This window comes from Ammodytes marinus, assembly GCF_949987685.1.
Source record: "Ammodytes marinus genome assembly, chromosome: 5".
Taxonomy (NCBI): Eukaryota; Metazoa; Chordata; class Actinopteri; order Uranoscopiformes; family Ammodytidae; genus Ammodytes; species Ammodytes marinus.
This window is the reverse complement of record NC_137234.1, coordinates 12,455,306-12,475,813: the sequence shown is the minus strand read 5'-3', so window position 1 is coordinate 12,475,813 and position 20,508 is coordinate 12,455,306. Positions and strand designations below refer to the sequence as shown.

The window sequence follows — 20,508 nt, the reverse complement described above, 5'->3', positions numbered from 1 at the left end:
TTATGAGTCGATACACAGGGAATATAATAATACCATATCAAATATATATAATAATAATAATAATAATAATAATAATAATAATAGCACCTACATGTAGCACTTTGTGGTTTGACTTATTTGAAGCTAATGTACTTATGTGATTCTTGCTGTTCTGAGCTAGTACCTTCACGGTTGAATGCACTTATTGGAAGTATTTTGGATAAAGGTGTCAGCTGTTTCCAGCTTTTAAAATGGGAGGTTTATATGGTTTGCCAAGTTGGATAATATTTTTACATTTCTAGTTTTGTTCAACTGTTAGTCAAGCACACCGACTCAACATTACCTTGGGCTTTGGGAAATTATCATTGACAAATCTTCACACTTACTTTTTCTTTTCTTTTTATGACATGAGTAGACAAAATAATTCAATAGATTAATGAAATGTATATATATTCCAATATTCAAAGGAGGTGGTTCAGGGAGTGAAAGCACTGATTAGTTTGGCATGTAAGCTTAGCAATGTTGCTGACCAATTTAGATTTCAGAATCACTTAAATTCTAAAATACACAAGAGGAGGGAGGTAAACAAACAACACAGAGAGCAAGATGAAAAAAAGATAAACCCAGCTTTCTGCCAGAACAGACTGTAAGCCGTAGAGAAATTACAACAGCTGGTTGGCTGTGAAGTTGATTCTTTCACCCATAGCCTTCAGGGCTGATCTCTCCCTGAACATCGATGAGTTCCCTTCATCATTAAACTGTAACACTGTTTTTGTGTTGCAGTGAGACATTGCAACACTGGAACTAAAAATATACTCAAGCATGAACAACACTAAGGCGAAGAAACTCAATCAATTTCTGGATATCAATGGTTACAGAGAAACCCTTATCAAAGTTGTTTTTTTCTGGTTTATGAGCCCGTGAAATCTCTCTGAAGTGCAAAAGAAAATATAGGCTACACGCTACATTAATGTACAGTCTTCTATTCTGAATCAATGCATTGCTTTAGTGACTGAGAGTATCATATTATTGTTTATTGCATGTGTGCTTTGCAGGATAATATAGACAAATGTGATAACACTTACTGGTAAATGCATCTTAAAAGGTGGAGTCAGCGATTCTGGAGAAAGTTTGTTAAAAATCAGTTTGTCAAAATCATGGAATATCTCCTATCTGCTACCCGTCAGTACAGCGTTTGCCCTGAAAAAAACAACCTAGTGTTAAAACACAGCCTAGGCTCTGTAAACGGGCATGTTGCAAGCTATGGTGGGCCTCTCTTGTTTACATACCAGTTTACAGAACTAGGGATGTGTATCAACACCAGATTCTTTTCAGCACACACACAGTACGAACAGGTTTGCGGATAGAATATCGAAGGGATATTCACTGATTTTGACAACAAGCTTTCTCCAGAGTCGCTTACGCCACCTTTAAGTTGCTTTGTAAAACTCACATTTTATGTGAAAACTATCAAAAACTAAGGGGAAAATAAGAAAATACTGAATGCATTTCCTCTTTCCCATGGCTCCTGCTGGCTTTGATCTCAGAGCAGAGCCCTTAAAAAAGACATACCGGTATTTGAAGTTAAATATCCTCATATTAAGGCTAAGAGTTACAGACTAGACCCATTACATCGCTCCTTGAACACCAAATGAAGCACCTATATATGAATTGGTCTGTGCCAGCTGTGACTACGTGATCAGCCCTCCTGTGCCATGGTTGCAGGGTTTTTTTTTTGTTTGTTTTTTTTAAATGGGAACACATAAATATTTATGGGAAATACCCAAAGGGAGCCAAGCGTCAACTCATGGTAAAGGGCTGGCCTGATGTGGAGCAGAGCGGAAGGGAGTTGGGGAGAGAGGAAGAAACAGGAAAAGGAAGAAATACACAATGATGTTTGTGGCTTGGCCACAGCTGCTAGGGCCTGGTATAATCATCATTCACTCAGTCAGCTACGTTCAGTAGACAAAAGGGCGACTTTTCAGCCAGAGGGGATAAAACATATGCAGAATGTTCTCCTCCAGCCTAAAATTGCTCACATGAGTATACATGTATGCTTCTCGTCTGATGGATGTTGTCAGTTTGTGCAGTCACATTAAGTAGATGGGAATAACTGTTTCATACGTCTCAATGGTCATCCTCTGGGACACTAAATCTACATGTAACAATCTGGTATGTCTTATTCATGAAGACCTGGGCTCATAATGTCAGAGCATGGTTGTTGAACCATCACTTTAACAATAATAGTGTACCAGTAGATTTAAGAAAACAGAAGAAGAAGTAGAAGAAGCAATATCTCTGGCAGTTATATATACAGTATGATAGTACAAAAAACACCAAGCCCCTCTCTCAATGAAATATTAGTGAGAGTTCTTATCTCTAAGCAGTAAAAGCGACAGGAAGAGACAGTCCACAGGCTACATGAGCACTTCCCTCTTTTGTTTTACATGGATAAAGTCAACCGTTTCCTCTCCAAACCAACTCATGCTATATGTAGCTAACCTTGATGTTAGAGGTTGTCTTTACCGCAACCACTTGTGGTGAGGATAAATGGAACAACTCGAGAGCAACAGCACAATGCAGTAGATGAAGTTAACAATTACACCGTAAGAACAACAACGTAATTTCTAAATTGGGGTCACTGCTGCCAAAGTCGAATAGGGAAGCCTACAATTAAAAAAAACACGTACAATATACACATTAGCCAAAGTAATCTGTTACTGTGCTTTGCATAAACTGTTGCTGGATCACTGTGTAATCATTAAAGCCAGTTATTGAGTATCTATCTAGAATGATGCAGTTCAGTAGCCTGGAAATCCAGACCCACATTTAGAACAATATAGGGTCTGGCCACGATCATTATACCTTCCCAACTCAAGGGGCGGCACCTACGCGTGCATTTCAAATACCACTGCATGCAATTGGATGCACTACAACCATTTAGCGAAAATTTGTGAGGGGCTAACCGGTAAATTAAACTTTTGCTGTGGTCGATTGGCAAAACAGAAAATTCTCCTTTTTTGCTAATGAAAGATTTGAATGCCGTCTTCCAAATCGTTAAGTATCGAGGCCAAAGCCGTTTCAAACTCAAACAACGTATCCTCAGCCATCTTTGTTACTATCACAGCTTCGACAGCGCATGCCCAGCACTGCTGTCATCCAGTTATCTCAGCCCCAGAGCCCCATACATAGGGCTCTGGCCCGCACATAATCAGATATAATGATTTGATTGATAAGTCAGAATTTTCCGACATAGTTATGAGCTCCAATGGATCGTATCCAGACCAGCAGGCTGAGCAAATTTAACTTTGCCAGCGGCAGGTCTGGATTTCCAGGCTAGCAGTACAGTGTTTCTCGTTGTTAATCAGTACATGTAGGCTATCCATCAGTACGCTGATGAAGGAGTGGAGGAGTGAAAAGGAGTGGCAGATGTCTTGGTTAAGCTTCTTGCTAAAACATTGAGAGAGAAAACAAACACTCAGGAGGGGCTGAGAAAAAGGGGACCGACATCTCTTCACAAGCAATCAGCCATCCCCGTATGCCTGCTCCATTCTGTTCGGCTCTCTTCTCCCTCTTGTCTGATTAACATGTCAGTGAGGATTCAGGAACAGTCAGCTCTGCCTATGATCCCTCTGATGCAACCAGATTAAAATAAAATAAATCATTGGAATTTTGATATTTGAGTCCTGAAACATTCCAAGAAGGTATTTTTAGTCTGCAACTGCGCACGGTTCAACACAAATGATTGGATTCGCCTTTTTCATGGTATGAGCCAGCATATGTGCTGTTGTGTTTTTGGTGTACACATCATCACCGTGTAATGTCGATATCAATGTGAAAATACATGTGAGGCAGGAATAGATGAGATGAGATGGAAGAGGCGGGGAGTCTCCCAGGGAACCCTGTCACATTTCAGTGGAGCTGCCGCTGCTCATTACTTGATCTAGATTCATTGAAGCATAAGAAGCAAATGCACACAATGAGAGTGATGAACCAATTAGAGCCCATTTATGCTTTGGAAAAGGGATCAATAGCTTTTTTCAGGGTTAATGAAAGCATTTGTGGTCAAGTTGCTGCTATATTATCCATTTGACAGATGGTAGTTAAAAACATGTGCTCTCTCATTTATAATATTCTTTATAATCATTTTTTTTCTGGTGGTTAATTGCCTTTGTTGTCTGCATGACTGTCCAAATATTGAATAAAAACAATATGGAAAAAATCTTGAAGTAATTTGACCTTTGAGCGGTGCACTTCACCATCGTCATCCTCTCCACCGACTCCAAGGATCTTGCGGCTTTTCAGGCGGCTTATCAGGTCAGTCTGACTGTGCTTCTTCATTAGAGGGGCGTGAGGTTTAGACGCCATGGTGCACACACCTGAAAAAACAAAAGAGCGAAGGCAAGCAGCGTGTGAGTGGTAGTACTGTTGGATTACATCATTGAAGAAATTATAAAGACTTATTCAAATATGAAAAAGGATAAAATAATAAGAGGAATGATTAATTTTAAGTTTTAATTTCCAAACCACTTATGTACAAAACATCCGTGGAGAATCATCATCCATTATTGTCCCTCACTCTGAAGAAGACACGTATCTACTGTACAGCACAGGCAGCAAGAGATATAAACCAATCTACCCATAATCCCCCTTGAGGACTAGATTTATACAACACAATTACACAACACGGGGCTAGCAAATACAGGCAATCCACAGATTTCCGTTTTAGGTCAGATGTCCTTTAGGTTTGCCAAGAAGACAACAGTGGATGGATCTGAAAATTACACAGGTTATTGCTTTATACACACATACTCTCATATGAGTAAATGGAGAACAAGGATCTCACTTTCCATATCAATCCAGTCCCACTGAGGACTCATTCATTGGAATGTAGTTTTGGTGTTGGCCTGCAGTGTTGACAATATAACCTCATCTGCAGACAAACTTATATCTCAAATTAAATTATTAATCAATGGCTTAAATTCCAATTTGATTAGTTTGTTTCATGATTTAAGCCATCAGCTACCCCCAGAGTTTTTTTTATCTCCACATGCGGCTGTGATTCAAGCAGCCTTAAAAGCTACACTGTTGGACAGCCAGACAGCTTTTTTAGTTTTCTATTTCAAAACCAAGGAACTCCACTCAGTCTTTGGAAGTCATACATTTTGCTACATGTTTTAAAAATAACAATTAAGCTGTTATTCATGCATTCTCCTGCATTTGTAGAAGTAACAGTAACTTCCAACATTCATAATTTTAGGGTTTCCATTTGTGTAATGAATATAAGCCACTATCATGAAATATATAAATATTTCTGATACGTTCAGACAAATTTACGAGCCATTTATTTGTATCCTTCTGTCTATGCTGACTGTTCGCTCTGACAGGAGGATACACTCAATAAAGTAAGCTCCACTGAAGGTCAACTGGGGGCAAAAGGCCATGCACAAGCGTGTGTGCAAACATACAATAGGATGGCCTGTCTGAAAATTGATGGCTACTTTACATGGTAATTCTCTAGTGGAGTAAAAGAAGAACGATTAGGGAACTACTCTGTATCAAGGACGAGGACAGCGACTGACAGGGAGCTTTGTCCTCAGGAAAGGAAACAAACAACTACTATTAGTGATATCTGGAAACAACACAAAGTGCTCAGTTATCAGGAAGTTTATCACCACAGTCGGAGGCAAACGGCATGCAATGAGTAAACAACAAATACTGATTTTCTTACGAGGCCAAATGTACATGCACTTTGTATAAGAAAACCCTGGACCTGTGGACACAGCATGACAAACATCTAACATGCTAAAGCAATCAAAAACAATAGCACAGCAGCAAATGTTTCGGGAAATATTCCATTTTAGTGATTGTTCAGTTAGACAGGTGTTAGTTAAATTATATATTTATTTGAGGCTGATCAATTGCACTTAATGTTATATTGGATTTCTTTTGATAAAACAACATATTAGCATAATAGTTCATTGTAATAACAGCTGACTTCTGGCGAGACACAATGTGCAATTGGTAGACATCACAAGTTTTGCTAAATGGTTAAATTAATGAAGGCTCATCAATAATGTAAATAAAAAACAATTCCACTGACATACTTCGGCAGAGGAGGCAGACAGGTGAGAATGAGAGTGTGCTATTCCGAGTACATTTGTGTCTGCAAAACATGTGGAAACATTGACAACATTCCTTTGTAGTGGTATGCACACATAGGATTGCAGAGGTCGGTGAAGGCCACACAGCATATGTTCAGGCTTCTGTTGTCAAACATTAAACTGGGACTCTCTAAGGAATTTACTGCACTTTCCATTTTCTGTAACTATCAGCCGGACCTCTTACTGCTGATAGTTACACACGCACAAAGTGACACAAAGAAAAAAGGAGGAAGGTAAATATTGGCTCTCATGCCAGAAAATCTCTATCTCCAAGCTAGGACAGAGATCGTGATGAACTGTAGGTCTCTGAAGCCTGTTTGCAAGAGTCGAACCTTACTGGTAAAAATATGATAATTTATTTATGTCTAGTTCCTAAGCAGTAAAATCAAGCCTTTTATAGTTTTAAAACATTGCTTCCTTTATGATGAGATTATTCCGTATGTATATTGCTATATCAAGGCCGAGACAATATTGGCCGCGTTTCCCAGAATCGTTAAGAGCCTCTTTGGGCTAAGTACTACTTTGGAGCGCTCTTAAGAACGCTGTGAAAGAAGAATGCGTTTCCCAGATTCGTTCTTAGCGAAAGTAGTACTTTCACTAAGATGGAACTGTACGACGGCGCTGACCCACTCTTTCAACCTTCTTAGCGACCAAATCGTCAGTGATCATGCTGCGTCAGGGAAATTTCTTTCCTCCGCTTTTCGAAATAATAAAACAATGTTCAATGCGGACCTGGCGCAATAAACATAAACTAATAGTAGAGAAAAAAATGTTTTAATGAATTGCACGTTTACGTTTTCCACACACATGTGAGTTTATAGTACTACACATAAAAAAACATCCACAACCCTGTGGCATTGGAACAGATATCAAGGAAACAGATTTAATTGAACTCAGCTGAACCTCATCCAGAGCGGCTCCACCTGCTATAAAGGCGTTGCCAAAGTCCGCGCGTGTGAGAAACCATGGCTGCATTACAACAGCCTCGCCGTGCGCGAAGCCAGACGGTTTACATAAATGCATACGTGCGTCGGCACTTCTCCCCACTGGACGTGCTATCAGACCGGGCCGTCCAGGCAAAGTACCGACTGCCCCGGCCGTGCGGAGATCCAACGGCTGATCACTCTGGTGTCTCCACACACATGCAATTTTTCCTTCAGCCCCCCGGAGATGCAGCTTCTGACTGCGCTGCGTTTTTAAGAACATATCAACCTCTTCTGAGGTCCAACAACCCCCAGCCCCTACCCCTTTACCACCAGTCACCAAGCACTGATCACTAAACCATAAACCCACAACCACCACATCACCCATATACTCTCAGGCCTGAAGGCTGAAATAAATAAACAGAACCAGCAGATGTAGGCTACATGTAACGTCCTGCACACTATGAGTATTGCTGCAGTGTCCGAGTGCTTTACCTGAAAGTCTGGCACTGGAATGCTGTTGAAAGGGCACACTATACGCACACGTCATTAACCTACGCTTAGATAAATTACAAATTGCCTGGGACTTTTTGTTGCTATAGGTTTGACACTCTCATTTCAATGCAAAATGATACACACAATACATGGTTGAAAAGGAAACCAAAGTAGTTTATTGAAACCATATGGGGGAGGGGTTACTCTGCGCTGTCTTTACTGGGCGTCTGCATCACCTGCAACGAAGGGAGATTGATTAGTGAAACCTTCGCACTCTTCCTTTTTGTTTGGTTCTGGAACTCCTGCCACTTCTTCCTCACAGCACGCCAGTCACGCAGGCCACATGGGATGGAGGGGGACATATTTTCGGCTATGGCCTGCCTAACACGGTTCTTCACCGTGATGTTCTTTTTGCCCCTTGTTCCCCCGAATAAAACTGCCCGGTGCTGCCAGACCTCGTCCACTAACGCCCATCTCCTCCGCGGTAAACGACGGTGCCCGCTTGTTTCTTTTTCTGCCGCTTTCTTCCACTCTCACATGTGTGTGCCTATCCACGGGGTATATATGCGCTAATGGGCTTGATTACTACTTGGATACACTTGTTGCCACACACCCCCCCCCCCCGCACCCACACACGATACATGCGTAGCCTAATTCCACCTGTGTGGGGGTGACCACGGGGCGCTGTGTGTGACTTATGCGCTGATAAAGAGGTGGGTGATCGATTCGCCTGGCATCGATTTATTCAGTTTCAGCACGACCGCGGTGGACAGCTCCCACCAAAGAGCCTCTTTCGCTTCAACTTACGCATTCTCCAAAGAAGGCACCAAAGAAGCCATCTGGGAAACACCCGTATCTTAACGCTCGTTCTTTGGCGAACCCTTCTTTCGACCCTTCTTTGGCCCCAAAGAACGATCGATTCTGGGAAACGCGGCCATTGTCTTTACAAATACTGTCCAACTTAAAAGCCTTCCTTTATTTCATGCAGAAAAGTGACCAAAAGTGGAAATGTTAACCATGTTACCTGCTTACATCCCCACTGAAATACAATTAGAAAATGCATCATGTTTCTGTAAATGTTGCTAATTTAACATAAACACAGTCTGTGATAAAGCAATAATTAAGACATACCTGACTACCATATGCATTTCTCCAACATCCTTAAATACCCTTGTATGTTTCAGTCTTTGGATCCCCGTACCCGTGCTCTCTGACTTGCCATAGTTATGCTGATGGAGTTGCCTAGCAACTGCCAATGGAGCATTCGCCTTCAGATTACTGAGAGCACCTTTGATAGAGGAGATTTCTCCTGGGAGCCACAAGAGACTCAGCTGTCGCTCTCCTTGCTGTCGCTCTCCTTGTTGTCGTGTAGGTGATGTTTAAGAGCAAATTAAGACTTTGATCTTAACTGGAGTGAAAACATGCTTTCCTGATGGGTAACTTCAGGAGCATTAAAGTAAGAGCTCAAAATATAGCCTATATGTCATTGGTGAAACAACTTCTAAAATAACTATAGCTAGGGATGGCTAATAACATTTTAATGATGATTATTTTGATATAATTTTCCAAAATTTTAATTCTAAAGATGATTGAAAGAGTTTGATTAAAGCGGCTACGAGTAACATTTAAATATCTTTTAAACAGCCTCATGTTTCCTCTCATAATCATAAATTACCTTTAACAGCAAACGAGACCATCAGTGCAAAAAAATACGTTTTTATATAGTTTTTATTGCTGCATTTGATCTGGTCGTACACCCAGTCCGATTTTCGGTTCACGCGTGCATGCTCTATGGTCACATATCCGTATTGGTCACAGATTTCAGTGTGGCGCAGGAACGTGAATTGAGAAGCCTATCCCTCCTGGTGAGGGAAGGGGAGCGGGAGCCTTGTTTGAGACAGTTGTTTGTCGTCATAATGACTGATAACGGGGCTGAACCATAAAAGAAAAAAAAGAAAATGCAATGAAGAAAAGCTAAAAGGTAGAGTGATAGTCGGGCGGGAGGGCGTTGCCAAGCAACGTATACACAATTTCACGCAGCGAAACTAGACTGCAGTGTTTACTCCTAAATGAATGAGCGGTAGCCTACTAAAACAAAGTTTACTTTGCCTCACCAGCATCATCAGATGACCATTATTCATCGGAAATAGTCATTATTTACAACATAAACACATTACCTCATCGTGATCCATACTAACTGCCATCTTTCGTTCATTCGCTTTGTGTGAGGACACGGGGACTCGTTCAGCTCCGTGAGAGGTGACAATGCATCAACTCATTGCAATCAGGTGTGTTTAGCACTTACTGGCATTAGTTGATGCTGTGTCACCCATAGACTCACGGAGCCGAAAAGAGTCCGGTGCCCTCACACTTTCAACACACGGACACGCACCATATTGCTTCCTGATTATTTGAATCTTGCACGCCTGCGCGAGCTAGAAAACAGCTTCACGACAGCTGGCGTCGTAATAATACTACCGCTTTTGTTCAAAGGTGTCGCCAACCAGCCGACTTACTCGTAGTAGCTTTAAATTAAAACACGGCCATACACCTGAAGAAGTGGGTCTTGAACATCTTAACCGCTAGTTGCCCCCCGAATTAAACAGTAAAATAAAAAGTCAAACCGTCAATCAATTCTGTTGCAGAAATAAAAAGGTAAATGTTCAACCAAACGGCATCTCACCACAATGATGAAAGAGGAGTCAAATGTAATGCAAAATATATTATCGAATTAGTTGAACTTTGACCTAGTTGCCCGCTGACCCTTTCAAAGCGCAACCGGTGATATCAGCTGTAGTAGGCTACGTGATGTTACCAGAGTGAGGCAAACTAAAAGCGGCACCAAGCGCAGGAGGGAGAGAGAGATGGAGGAAGAATAGATTGTGTTCCTTATAACTCTATACCACACCATTAGCGCGATTTCGGAAAGCTAACGTTAGCTTAGCTCAGCTGTTTGTTTACATTCAGCGCTGCTATTGCCCATCATCAACCGTGATTTGCTTGCATCATGGGAATAGGCGGTCAATAATGGATATAATATGAACACAAAAGACTATCAATATTGGATCTTTGTATGGATGTATAAATCGCCGAAAAGATGCAGGTTCCAGGATGAATTGATAAGCTCCTGTATGGGTTACGATGGTTCAGAGGACAGCTGATTTGGAACGGAACAACAGCTGTTTGCTTCCACGGGGAAAAATTAAGGAACTCTGACTTTATTACCGTCCGAAAGTTATTAAAGCATCAACAAACTACGCAGCTTGCTGTCTCGGCTCACACACTCGGTTTCAGTGAGTACATTAGCATTATTAAAGTAGAAGTAAAGGTGCGAACACACTAGGCACTTTACACGCGTACAGACGCGTATGAAATCGGCCGTTTTTCCATAGGGAACCATTGGTTTACGCGCTTACATGGCGCGTAAATGCGTCACTCGCGCTAAAGCAACATTTTCACTCGCGCTAAAGCAACATTTTTACGCGCGTATATATTACGTGCGTATATATTACGCAGCTACGCGAGGAGTTCAAAAAATGTAACTTTTGTTGCTCCTACGCGAGACGATTAGCCGCGTTGGCCAATCAGCGTTGAGCTTGACCCGACGTCACATACATTGGCAGGGTCGGAGAACAGTGTACTGTACACAGAGGCTGATGAGAGACACCGAGGAGAAAAATGTATTGCGGGCGGCCGGTGCTGTATGAAGCCGCTTGGGGTTAGAAGACGTGGGGAAAGTAAACCAGGAGAATGGACTTCCTGGTTAATTCAGTGAATATGTGCGGCTGTGCTTTAGCCGATAAACAAAGTTAGCGCCGTATAGCATTAGTTAACTCACCCTGTTGTGTGCGGGCGGCTAGCGCCTCATATTATGAACCCAAACATGACGACTGTCCGCGGGACTTTCACGACAAGTAGAGCGAAGCACCGGTGTTGATCTACGCCAGCCACGGTCCCCTGTCACAGCCAGGTAGGGTAATTTTGGCTACTTGCCTTTATATTGTGCCGCCGTGCACCGATGCTGCTGTAACTGTGTTTGTTATGTAGCTGCCGTGAATATGCAATGCTGTTTTAATGCTAGGCTATTTGTGCTGTTCAGTTTGTCTTTTGGCACAGTTGTTGGCCGTGTTGTTGTTGTTTTTGTGCGGACATGCACGCTGTTGTGTCGGGTCTGATCAGCCATGGTTGATAAGGGAAATACAATATCGGGAGGGAGACTAGGCGCGTTACGCGCGTATAACCATTTTTGACACAAAATGATCAAGCAACATTTTAGCTGCTTTACGCACGTAAATCTTACGCGTGTAAAATGCCTAGTGTGTTCGCACCTTAAGCGGTTTATTCATACAGTGATCACTTCCATAATGTGCACGTTTCATAAAGCCGATCTCTCAGTCAGCTGCTCTGCATGTAATCGGCAAATAAACTTATTGGAGGATCCCGAAATTTTTATCCAATCACAAGAGATTGGAAAAAACCGACACCCGTCTCACTCATGGTCTCACTGCCGGTGCACGCCAGAGCAACAGATGGGTGAATGTGTATGCGCCTACATGGCGGAGCATGTAAAAATCCTTCCCAATGTCTGCTTTGATGGTTTTTAAATCATGTTTTATCACACTTATGGATCTGAGATGATGCTAGATAACTCACTGCTTGAAGACCGCAGTGCATTAATGTGGTGACGTAGGGACGAGCGAGGGGACTGCTAACTGCAGTAACTGACAGGAAGTTAGCTGAAAGAACCATTCCGCTTACAGCACTTTTAATGTTGGTTTTGATGGTGTGTTTTTTTAGAACAAGTATTCGAATATATTTGCTCGGAAACCACCAGTTAAAATCTCTCACCTATCAAGTGACATTTCTCTACGTTTACTAAATAGATTGGCACGGGGTTATGGCGTTGAGCTAGAAAGTCGCACTTCGTGAGTCTCTGACAAGTGAATCATAAAACAGACCCTTTTAAGTCCTGAACGGCAACTAAGGCGGAGAAAGCAAACCAAAATGGGAAAAAACAAAAATTCAACAAGACAAAAAACTGAAAATCAGTTTAATGCTGAAATACCAACAACGAGGTCGACGCTAGCTAGCAACGAGCATTGGGCTAATGAGGACGAGGAGGCTGCTAGCCCGCTCGCGGATAATGGCAACACCAAGATGACTGACACAGCCGCAGTCTCCGATGAAGAGTCTCCACATGACATTCATCCCCAACAACCAGATCCGATACTTGCGGCCATTAATTCACTAAAGGCAGAAAGTTTAGAGCGTCATTGTGAAGTCCTTGACGGTATAGCACCGATCTGGATACAATCAGGGCAAGGTTAACCACAGCTGAAACCCGCATAGGTGACACGGAAGATACAGCGGCGCAGCTTACAGCCAAGATGACGGAATTGGAAACGCAAGTAAAGTTTCTTACTGAGAAGAACGAGGACCTCGAGAATCGCTTACGTCGCTCCAATCTCCGTCTCATCGGCCTCCCAGAAAGCGCAGAAGGCAGGGATGCAGAAGCCTTCCTGGAGAAGTGGCTCCCCGACATCCTTGGTGCTGAGAATTTCCCTACGGCGGTGCGGATTGAACGGGCTCATCGTATCCCCAGCTTCCCCATCGGTCCAGCAAAATCCACACGCTCTACCCTCTTTCCCAGGCCGTTAATCATGAAGTTTTTAAACTTCAAGGATAAAGTTTGTGTGATGAAGGCGGCACAAGCAAAGGGGAAAGTTATATACGAAAACAGGCAAGTGAAGTTTTTTTCCGACTTCTCCGCTTCACCACCACCAAAAAATGTATAACAATTATGATATCGTATCGGACAGTATCGGTATCGGCCGATATCCAACACCCAGATATCGGAATTGGATCGGAACTGAAAATAGTGGATCGGGGGAGATCTGGCAACCCTGGCTATGGAGTAGACGTGTTTGCGGGAAGCTCCGCCTCAACTTTTCTTTTTACCTCACTTATTGTTCTTAAATTTCAATTTTGGCGAGTTTGAACTAACAAGAAAGACAAAATGACAAGAAAAGGCAAGGGACATAAATCTGAAAAAGGCCAAGATGAAGAGGGTTTTGTCGAAAACGATGCCGAGGCCACTGAAGAAGCTGGCGCTACTGCAGCTAGCCCTGTAGCTGCTAGTGCTAAAGCCCCGGCTACAAACGAAGACGTCCTAGCAGCAATAAATGCATTGAAAAGCGCCGTAGATGTGAGATTCGACGAGCTAAAAGGGTCCCTATCCGCCCTCAAATCGGCTCTATCAGACGTTACTGAACGTGTGTCGTCAACCGAGGCTGCCGTGGAATCGCACGAGAAACGGCTAGAGGAGTTGGAGAGGCGACACGCTAGCCTTGCATCCGAGTACACGCTACAAGAAGCCAAGCTAGACGACCTTGAGGCCCGCTCCCGGAGGCAGAACATCCGCATCATCGGAATCAAGGAGAAAGCTGAAAACGGTAGGCCGACGGAGTTTGTTGCCAAGCTGTTACCGAAGCTTTTGGGAGAGGAGAATTTTGACCGGCCCGTGAATGTGGATCGTGCAAATCGAAGCGCAGCGCCTGCTAAAGATGGGAAATCTAGGGCTATCATTGCCAAGCTACACCACTTTCAGGTGAAGGAGGTGGTGCTGAAGCTTGCCAGGGAGAAAACGCCGCTACAGTACGACGGGCGCTCTGTGCTCACCTTTCCTGATCTAACATCTGCTACCATAGAAACGGAAGGTGTTTCAGCACATTAAGGAGAAATGCAGAGCCAGGAAAATCAGGTGCGGTTTCAGGCACCCAGCAAACTTTGTGGTCACAGTGGATGGCAATACTGGCACGTTCAACACCCCGTGTCGGGAGGCACGGGACTGGAACATGGGTGTTGGGTCAAGCCGGCAAGTTGACTAATTTATCTCTGCATCATTATTGCTTTAATTGCTTATAAGATGAGCAGAGCTAAGGATAGGACTTTAAACAGGTCATAATTCCATATTCAGGCCTACTATTTATTTTATATTGCTGGGAGAACAAGTTTTTCACCCGAACTGTATTATTCAAGCTTCTCGCAAAAAACAAAAATTTCCTTTTTTCTTGATGTTACATTTGAACACATCATGATGTCATTTTATTGGCCTGTGCCTAATAATCATGTTACTGAGCAGGTTTACTTACAGTCCCAAGAGTTAGGACTAAACGAGGAGAAGCAGCTTTTAGTTTTTATGCACCAAATATCTGGAACAAACTCCCAGAAAACTTGAGGTCTGCTGCAACCCTCAGTTCTTTTAAATCGAGTCTGAAGACTTTTCTGTTTCCATTTTAACCTGTACTTTTTATTTAATTTAAATGTTTTACTTCTTTTCATTCGCTTTTAAATGTCTTCTAATGTGTTTTATGTATTTTAATCTTGCCCCTGTAAAGCACTTTGAGTGGCCTTGTGTTTGAATTGTGCTATATAAATAAACTTGCCTTGCCTTGCCTATAGCTTTTTCCTCAGTAAAAGCTGCCAAGTCCATTTCTCCCTGACAAATACTAAGTTAAAAAATTATACACTATGGGGCAAATTAATACACCCACATTAATATGAAAATTCAGTTGACTTTTGTCAAGCAACAAAGCTTTTACTTTGTGCCAGTGTGCCTCAATAGTCAATTAGGACTACCAAGGAGGAAGAACAACTCATTTAAACCTTCAACAAAGTAATTACAGCTCCAACCAAGCACTTCTAGGAGCAGAAGATGAAACATTAGGGCTGTCATTATATAAAAAAAATGCTGTGTGTGTGTTTTTTCTGCACTCAGGACTGAGACCCCGTTTCCACTTGGCATTAACATCTGACTTTTGTAATCGGATCACATGAATAAAGCTCTAACTACAGGTGAAAACACTCTCAAGACGCATTGAGATCGGATCACAAAAACCACATTCGGAGGTGGTTTACGTCCGTTGTGACCTTTGTGTCCGCATTCATTTGGTAGTGGGAACACCAATGTGGTTTTTATCCACATTAGGGACCTCCTACTCAACTGCCGCCCCCTGCCTGAGCGGAAATACGTTGAAAATGCAGCTTTTATAGAAGCCTCATGAACGTTAGTTGCATCCGCCAGTATTGCAAATGACAAGCATTCTGTCCTCTGTTTTCATTTCACTGCGTAAATCTGAAAACACGGAAATCGCTGCTATTGACTGGAGAGCTGCAAGGCAACGACTTCCTGTTCTTATCTGCTTAAGAATAAAAGTCAACTCGCGTTTGGCTAGTAACAGGCGTTTAATGTAAAGGCGCACAGGAAATATTCTGTTCGCATATGCAGTATCTTAACTGCATACAGAAAGCCGTGTAGGCTACTGGTGGTGGTGACAGGAGTGTAGCAGACGTTAGAAAAGCCGCCCGGCAAACACACATCTTTCACCAGCCAAAGAGGCGTAATACCTTACTCGCCTAAGAGTTTTTACTTTGATATACTATCTATGATATTTCCCGCATTTGGCAAGTGTTAATGTAGAGCCCTCTAAGCAGTGTTGTGCATCGCTCCTCCTTGTCTAAATGAGACAGTAGCCTATCTCGTCAACCTAGACTTGTAATTATCTTCGCACGTAATACATTTTAATAGCAAATGCGATTAAAACTGTGGCATTGTACAGCCCTGTATGTTTACTTGTTTGAACCCCACCGGTTAAAAACAGCAATGCAAATGGAAATTATGTGCGTGTTGATTTAAATACAGCGCGGGTAAATGGAATCGGATCACAAGTAGACAAAGAAGTCACATTTGAAAATACAAGTGGGAACACACGGACTGAGAGCTGGCCACTTGTAACCAGATTCAAAAAGTCAGATGTTAATCCCAGGTGGAAACAGGGTCTGAGTGTCTTGGGAGGGGGGGGGGGGGGGGGGGGGGGGCACAACCCCTAGCATCTCATTCAATGTTGTGGCCAAGTTTTAAATGGTGCCTTTTCTTTCCCTGTGGCCTGTTTGATCACCGTTTTGATACATTCAGTAAACCATAACATTAGAACATCCCGGTCGAAGGAAGGCATTGCCAAATTAACATATTGTGTAAGTAAAAAGATTGATTTTAGTATTTTACTTTTCAGCTTACCGAAAGGGCCAATCTCAAATTTCTTCAAAACTCCAATAGTAATGGTTTTTCTGAAAGATGCAGACTCTTATGTAAAGGAAATTACAAATGACGTTCAGTTGTGGCAAAAGGGCAGAGAAAAAGATGAACACATCACAGACAGTAGTGCTCATGGCAACTTGTAATACACAAAGGACAATGGAGAAAGCAGTACATTCCTGTCTTGAGTCAGAACAGGCCACCAATGCATGTTCTGGAAACTGTATGCAGCCAGTCAGTCTAAAGAGAGAACTGCACCCTACTGACTATCAATGGATTAGTGTGCTGAGTCGAACAGATTAATACTGTTAAATCATCTGAGGAGATTTAACGAAGAATGTTATAGTGCTAACGATTCCTGGGATTTGGAGTTTCCCTGCCTAATTTTCAGTAATGACATCACACTGCAGAAAGGCACAGTACAGTACCCTCTTGTTGCTGACTCACTCAAACGTTATTACGTAAAAGTTCTCCTCTAATGGTTACTAATGATCTTATCTTTGGGGATTAAAAAAAAAAAAAAAAAAAAAAAAAAAAACAGGATCCCAGAAATGGAATTACTACATATGTTGGGGTAAGATTTTTAACAGTGCAATTCTGTGGAAAAATCTGCTAATAATTATAAGAATCTTTACCGAAACCTACATGACTACTCCCTTTATGAAGTGAAACATCTATCAAGATTGTGCATTTCTGAACAACAATTTCAAGCACTGTCGCATAAATGTATCAGGGATTGTGGATGACTGATTTCAAAGTACAGCGTCTCATCTGGTTCTCAGTGGAGGCAGCCCTCAATTCCTCCTCCTTGCGCTAAAAGGGACGATAAAGTAAATGAATATTGTTTATTAACCGCTTGACTTGAGGCACTTTATGATAATGGAGGTGAGTGCAACTGGGCAGTAGTGTTGAAGAAGAGCTTGACCCCGCACTACAAACACTCACCGATTTCCAAAAGAGAATATTGTTTCATATTTTTGACAATACTTTACTACAAAAGTAAAACACAGTGAGGGACTTTAATTTGATATAACACAGCGTTGTATTCGAACACAAATGTATAATTTGTGTTCGAATATGATAATTAAAAGGTGCTGTAAGCGGAATGGTTCTTTTAGCATCATCTCAGATCCATAAGTGTGATAAAAACATGATAAAAAACATCAAAACCGACATTGGGAAGGATTTTTACCTGCTCCACCATTGTAGGCGCATAAATTCACCCATCTGTCGCTCTGCCGTGCACCGGCAGTGAGACCATGAGTGAGACGGATGTCGGTTTGTAGCGTTCTCTCTTGTGATTGGATATTAATTTCGGGATCCCCCGAAAAGTTTATTAGCCGATTACATGCAGAGCAGCTGACTGAGAAATCGGCTTTATAAAACACGCACATTATGAAAGTGATCACTGTATAAGAGTGATTTAACACTTATATTAACATAAATAAACCACTTACTACACCTTTAAATGGTCTGTAAGAGAAACAGGTGGTGATTGTTGTTCTAAGGCTAAGTGTGAAGCCAAAGCAGAAGTAGCGAAGACGTAGTGAGGTAAAGCCAAGATGACACATCATGCAGGTGGGGGTTGAATGAGCAAAACCATCAGAGCTCAGCAGGGATCCAGCAAACATAAGTTGACGAAAATTAAGCCGCGCCCTTAAAACAACGCCATCAAAGCAGACCCAAATCTGTAAAGCTCTGTCTGTGCTGTACAGTAAAACACTGCTGGGGGAAACAGCCAGTAATTATTACTACTACTGCTGCTTCGCAGTTTCTAGCTGTTAGGCTTCTTACATACTGCTTTTCTAATATAGCAGCATGTTATTGCAAGGTACCTTTGATTTTTTAAACCGATTTTTAGAGGTTCAAGTGCGTGCTGCTGTTTAACCATATTGCATTATACTAAGATTTGTTTCCGTTATTTATATTATGTGGTAGGCAGCACATACCTGCTCTGCACAGTTAAGCCAAGGAAATGAAGGCCCTGGTCATAGGTAGCTAGAAATAGCAGATTTCAAATGCTTGTTGTCCAGGTTAACGATTAACCAAGACTTAAATGAATTAATGAGGTAGGCTTCAATGATGCACAACAAATGGTGATTATTGGATAAAACTCTATACATAAAATCCTACCCCACACAAAACACCAACAAAATAAAAGGGGTTGTGTAACTGCATTTTGTGGAATAAGGTGAAGAAAAAAAATGTCTTCAAGCACATAGAGAACTTCTATAACGCTGTCCTTTCAATTTGTAGGTCACAATCACAATAATAACTTTCATAGCATTTCAATGCACACAGTAACCGACACAGTGGAGCCCTTTAAAGTGACGTAAAAGTGGCCTTAAATTGCTGGTAGATTGCAACCAATCACGAGTCATGGCGACATTTTGGAATCACAGCAGTGGTTAGAAGCTCTGCTCTGTTGTTACTGTTTCTCTCTAATATTGTTGGGGGTGGGGGAATATAAATGGCCAGTTGTTTTGTATGCGACAAAATAGTGTTGTGATGTGTAGATCCCTGGATCTAGTAAGGTTAATCACAGGAAGCATATGTTTGTCTTATGCCCATCATTTAATTCTAGACATCTCATTCTAGTCACAGTTTCAGACATGCAGCCATTATGGTCTATAGATAAAATACATGTTATTCTCATTTTGATAAATAGAAACACAATCAGTATGCCATCTTTCTACCTTTCCTTTAACATTCCACCGCTTCTCTGATCCTGTTGACCGTTGTGTAGAAAAACCAAAACGGGAGTGCGATAAGCCTGGCGTTGCTAATGATGGAGTAGACATATTTATGTGTTCCACAGGGATATTTGCCTTCTCTCACTATGTCAATGGCTAAGTGTCGAAGACTGTGGCTAGCAAGACAATGGAAACACCTTCTCTTAATACATTTTGAACTGAAGCCATACTTAATATGTGAAATACTTCAGTGTGTGCTCCCGATACCCGATTACATTGTGGTTCTGATTTTGATATACTGTATTTCTATAAACAAATATCAATGAGTCACAATAAATGGCACAATGTTAATTGCACAGAGGAAGGATTGATCTCTGAGGTACTTCACAGCTTGTCTTGCTTGCATTAGCTCCACCTGGTTGCTAGGCAGCGGATGCTGGATGATGAATATTGCTCATAGATAAATCAATCTATGTCTCTAAAGATCTCTTCACTTGGAATGAATTGCTCTGTAAATTTCGCGCATGCTCACTTCGATCTGTATTCTTTAACATGTACGCAAATAAGCATAATTATTTGTGCCTATTTTGACGTAAATGTGGTATGCTAGAAGCCTTTACGTTACATATCATTCATGGACCAATTAAAATCGAGATATTACTGGACATTTACGCAGCTTAGGCCAACCTCATTACGCCGGCTACGCTCATTCACGTCGTTACCCCCGCGGATTTTAAAGTCAACATTGCAGCTGCCGTCCGTGTCCGCAGATATTTCAGACTGGAGGAATTTTAACAAATTGGATTATAATTTAAAAAGGAACAGAATGAATAGCAAGAGAAAGGCCTGCGCCAGCCTTGGACGGTGTACAGCAGCAACAGGGACAAACAATGTTCGAGCATTTCAAACGGAAAGGTAGCCTACATGAACGGAAGGATGCTAGCTAGCAGTGCTGTCAGTCAGACTGGATGATTACCATCGGCTTGCTTCTTTCTACAGCCAGGGAGTCAGATTGATGAGTCAGAAACTTTTTGGGGGTTTATTTAATAATAAGGTTGGATGAATTGATACCGAGTGCAATCCATTCTGCATTTTATATTCAATTGAGCAGTTGTGTTTTCATTGTTACTGACGGACAAACCTAAGCTGTGCAATGTGGA

At 41.9% G+C, this 20,508-nt stretch overlaps 1 protein-coding gene across 1 annotated transcript in view; it reads right to left on the bottom strand.

Moving 5' to 3' along the window:
- tp53i11b (tumor protein p53 inducible protein 11b) overlaps positions 1–20,508 on the bottom strand; it is a 44,024-nt gene that overhangs the window by 6,681 nt on the left and 16,835 nt on the right. Inside the window, exon 2 of the mRNA XM_080028587.1 lies at positions 4,219–4,358. Coding sequence (XP_079884713.1) covers positions 4,219–4,347 — 129 coding nt within the window. The 5' untranslated portion in view covers positions 4,348–4,358. The remainder of the gene's footprint in view (positions 1–4,218; positions 4,359–20,508) is intronic.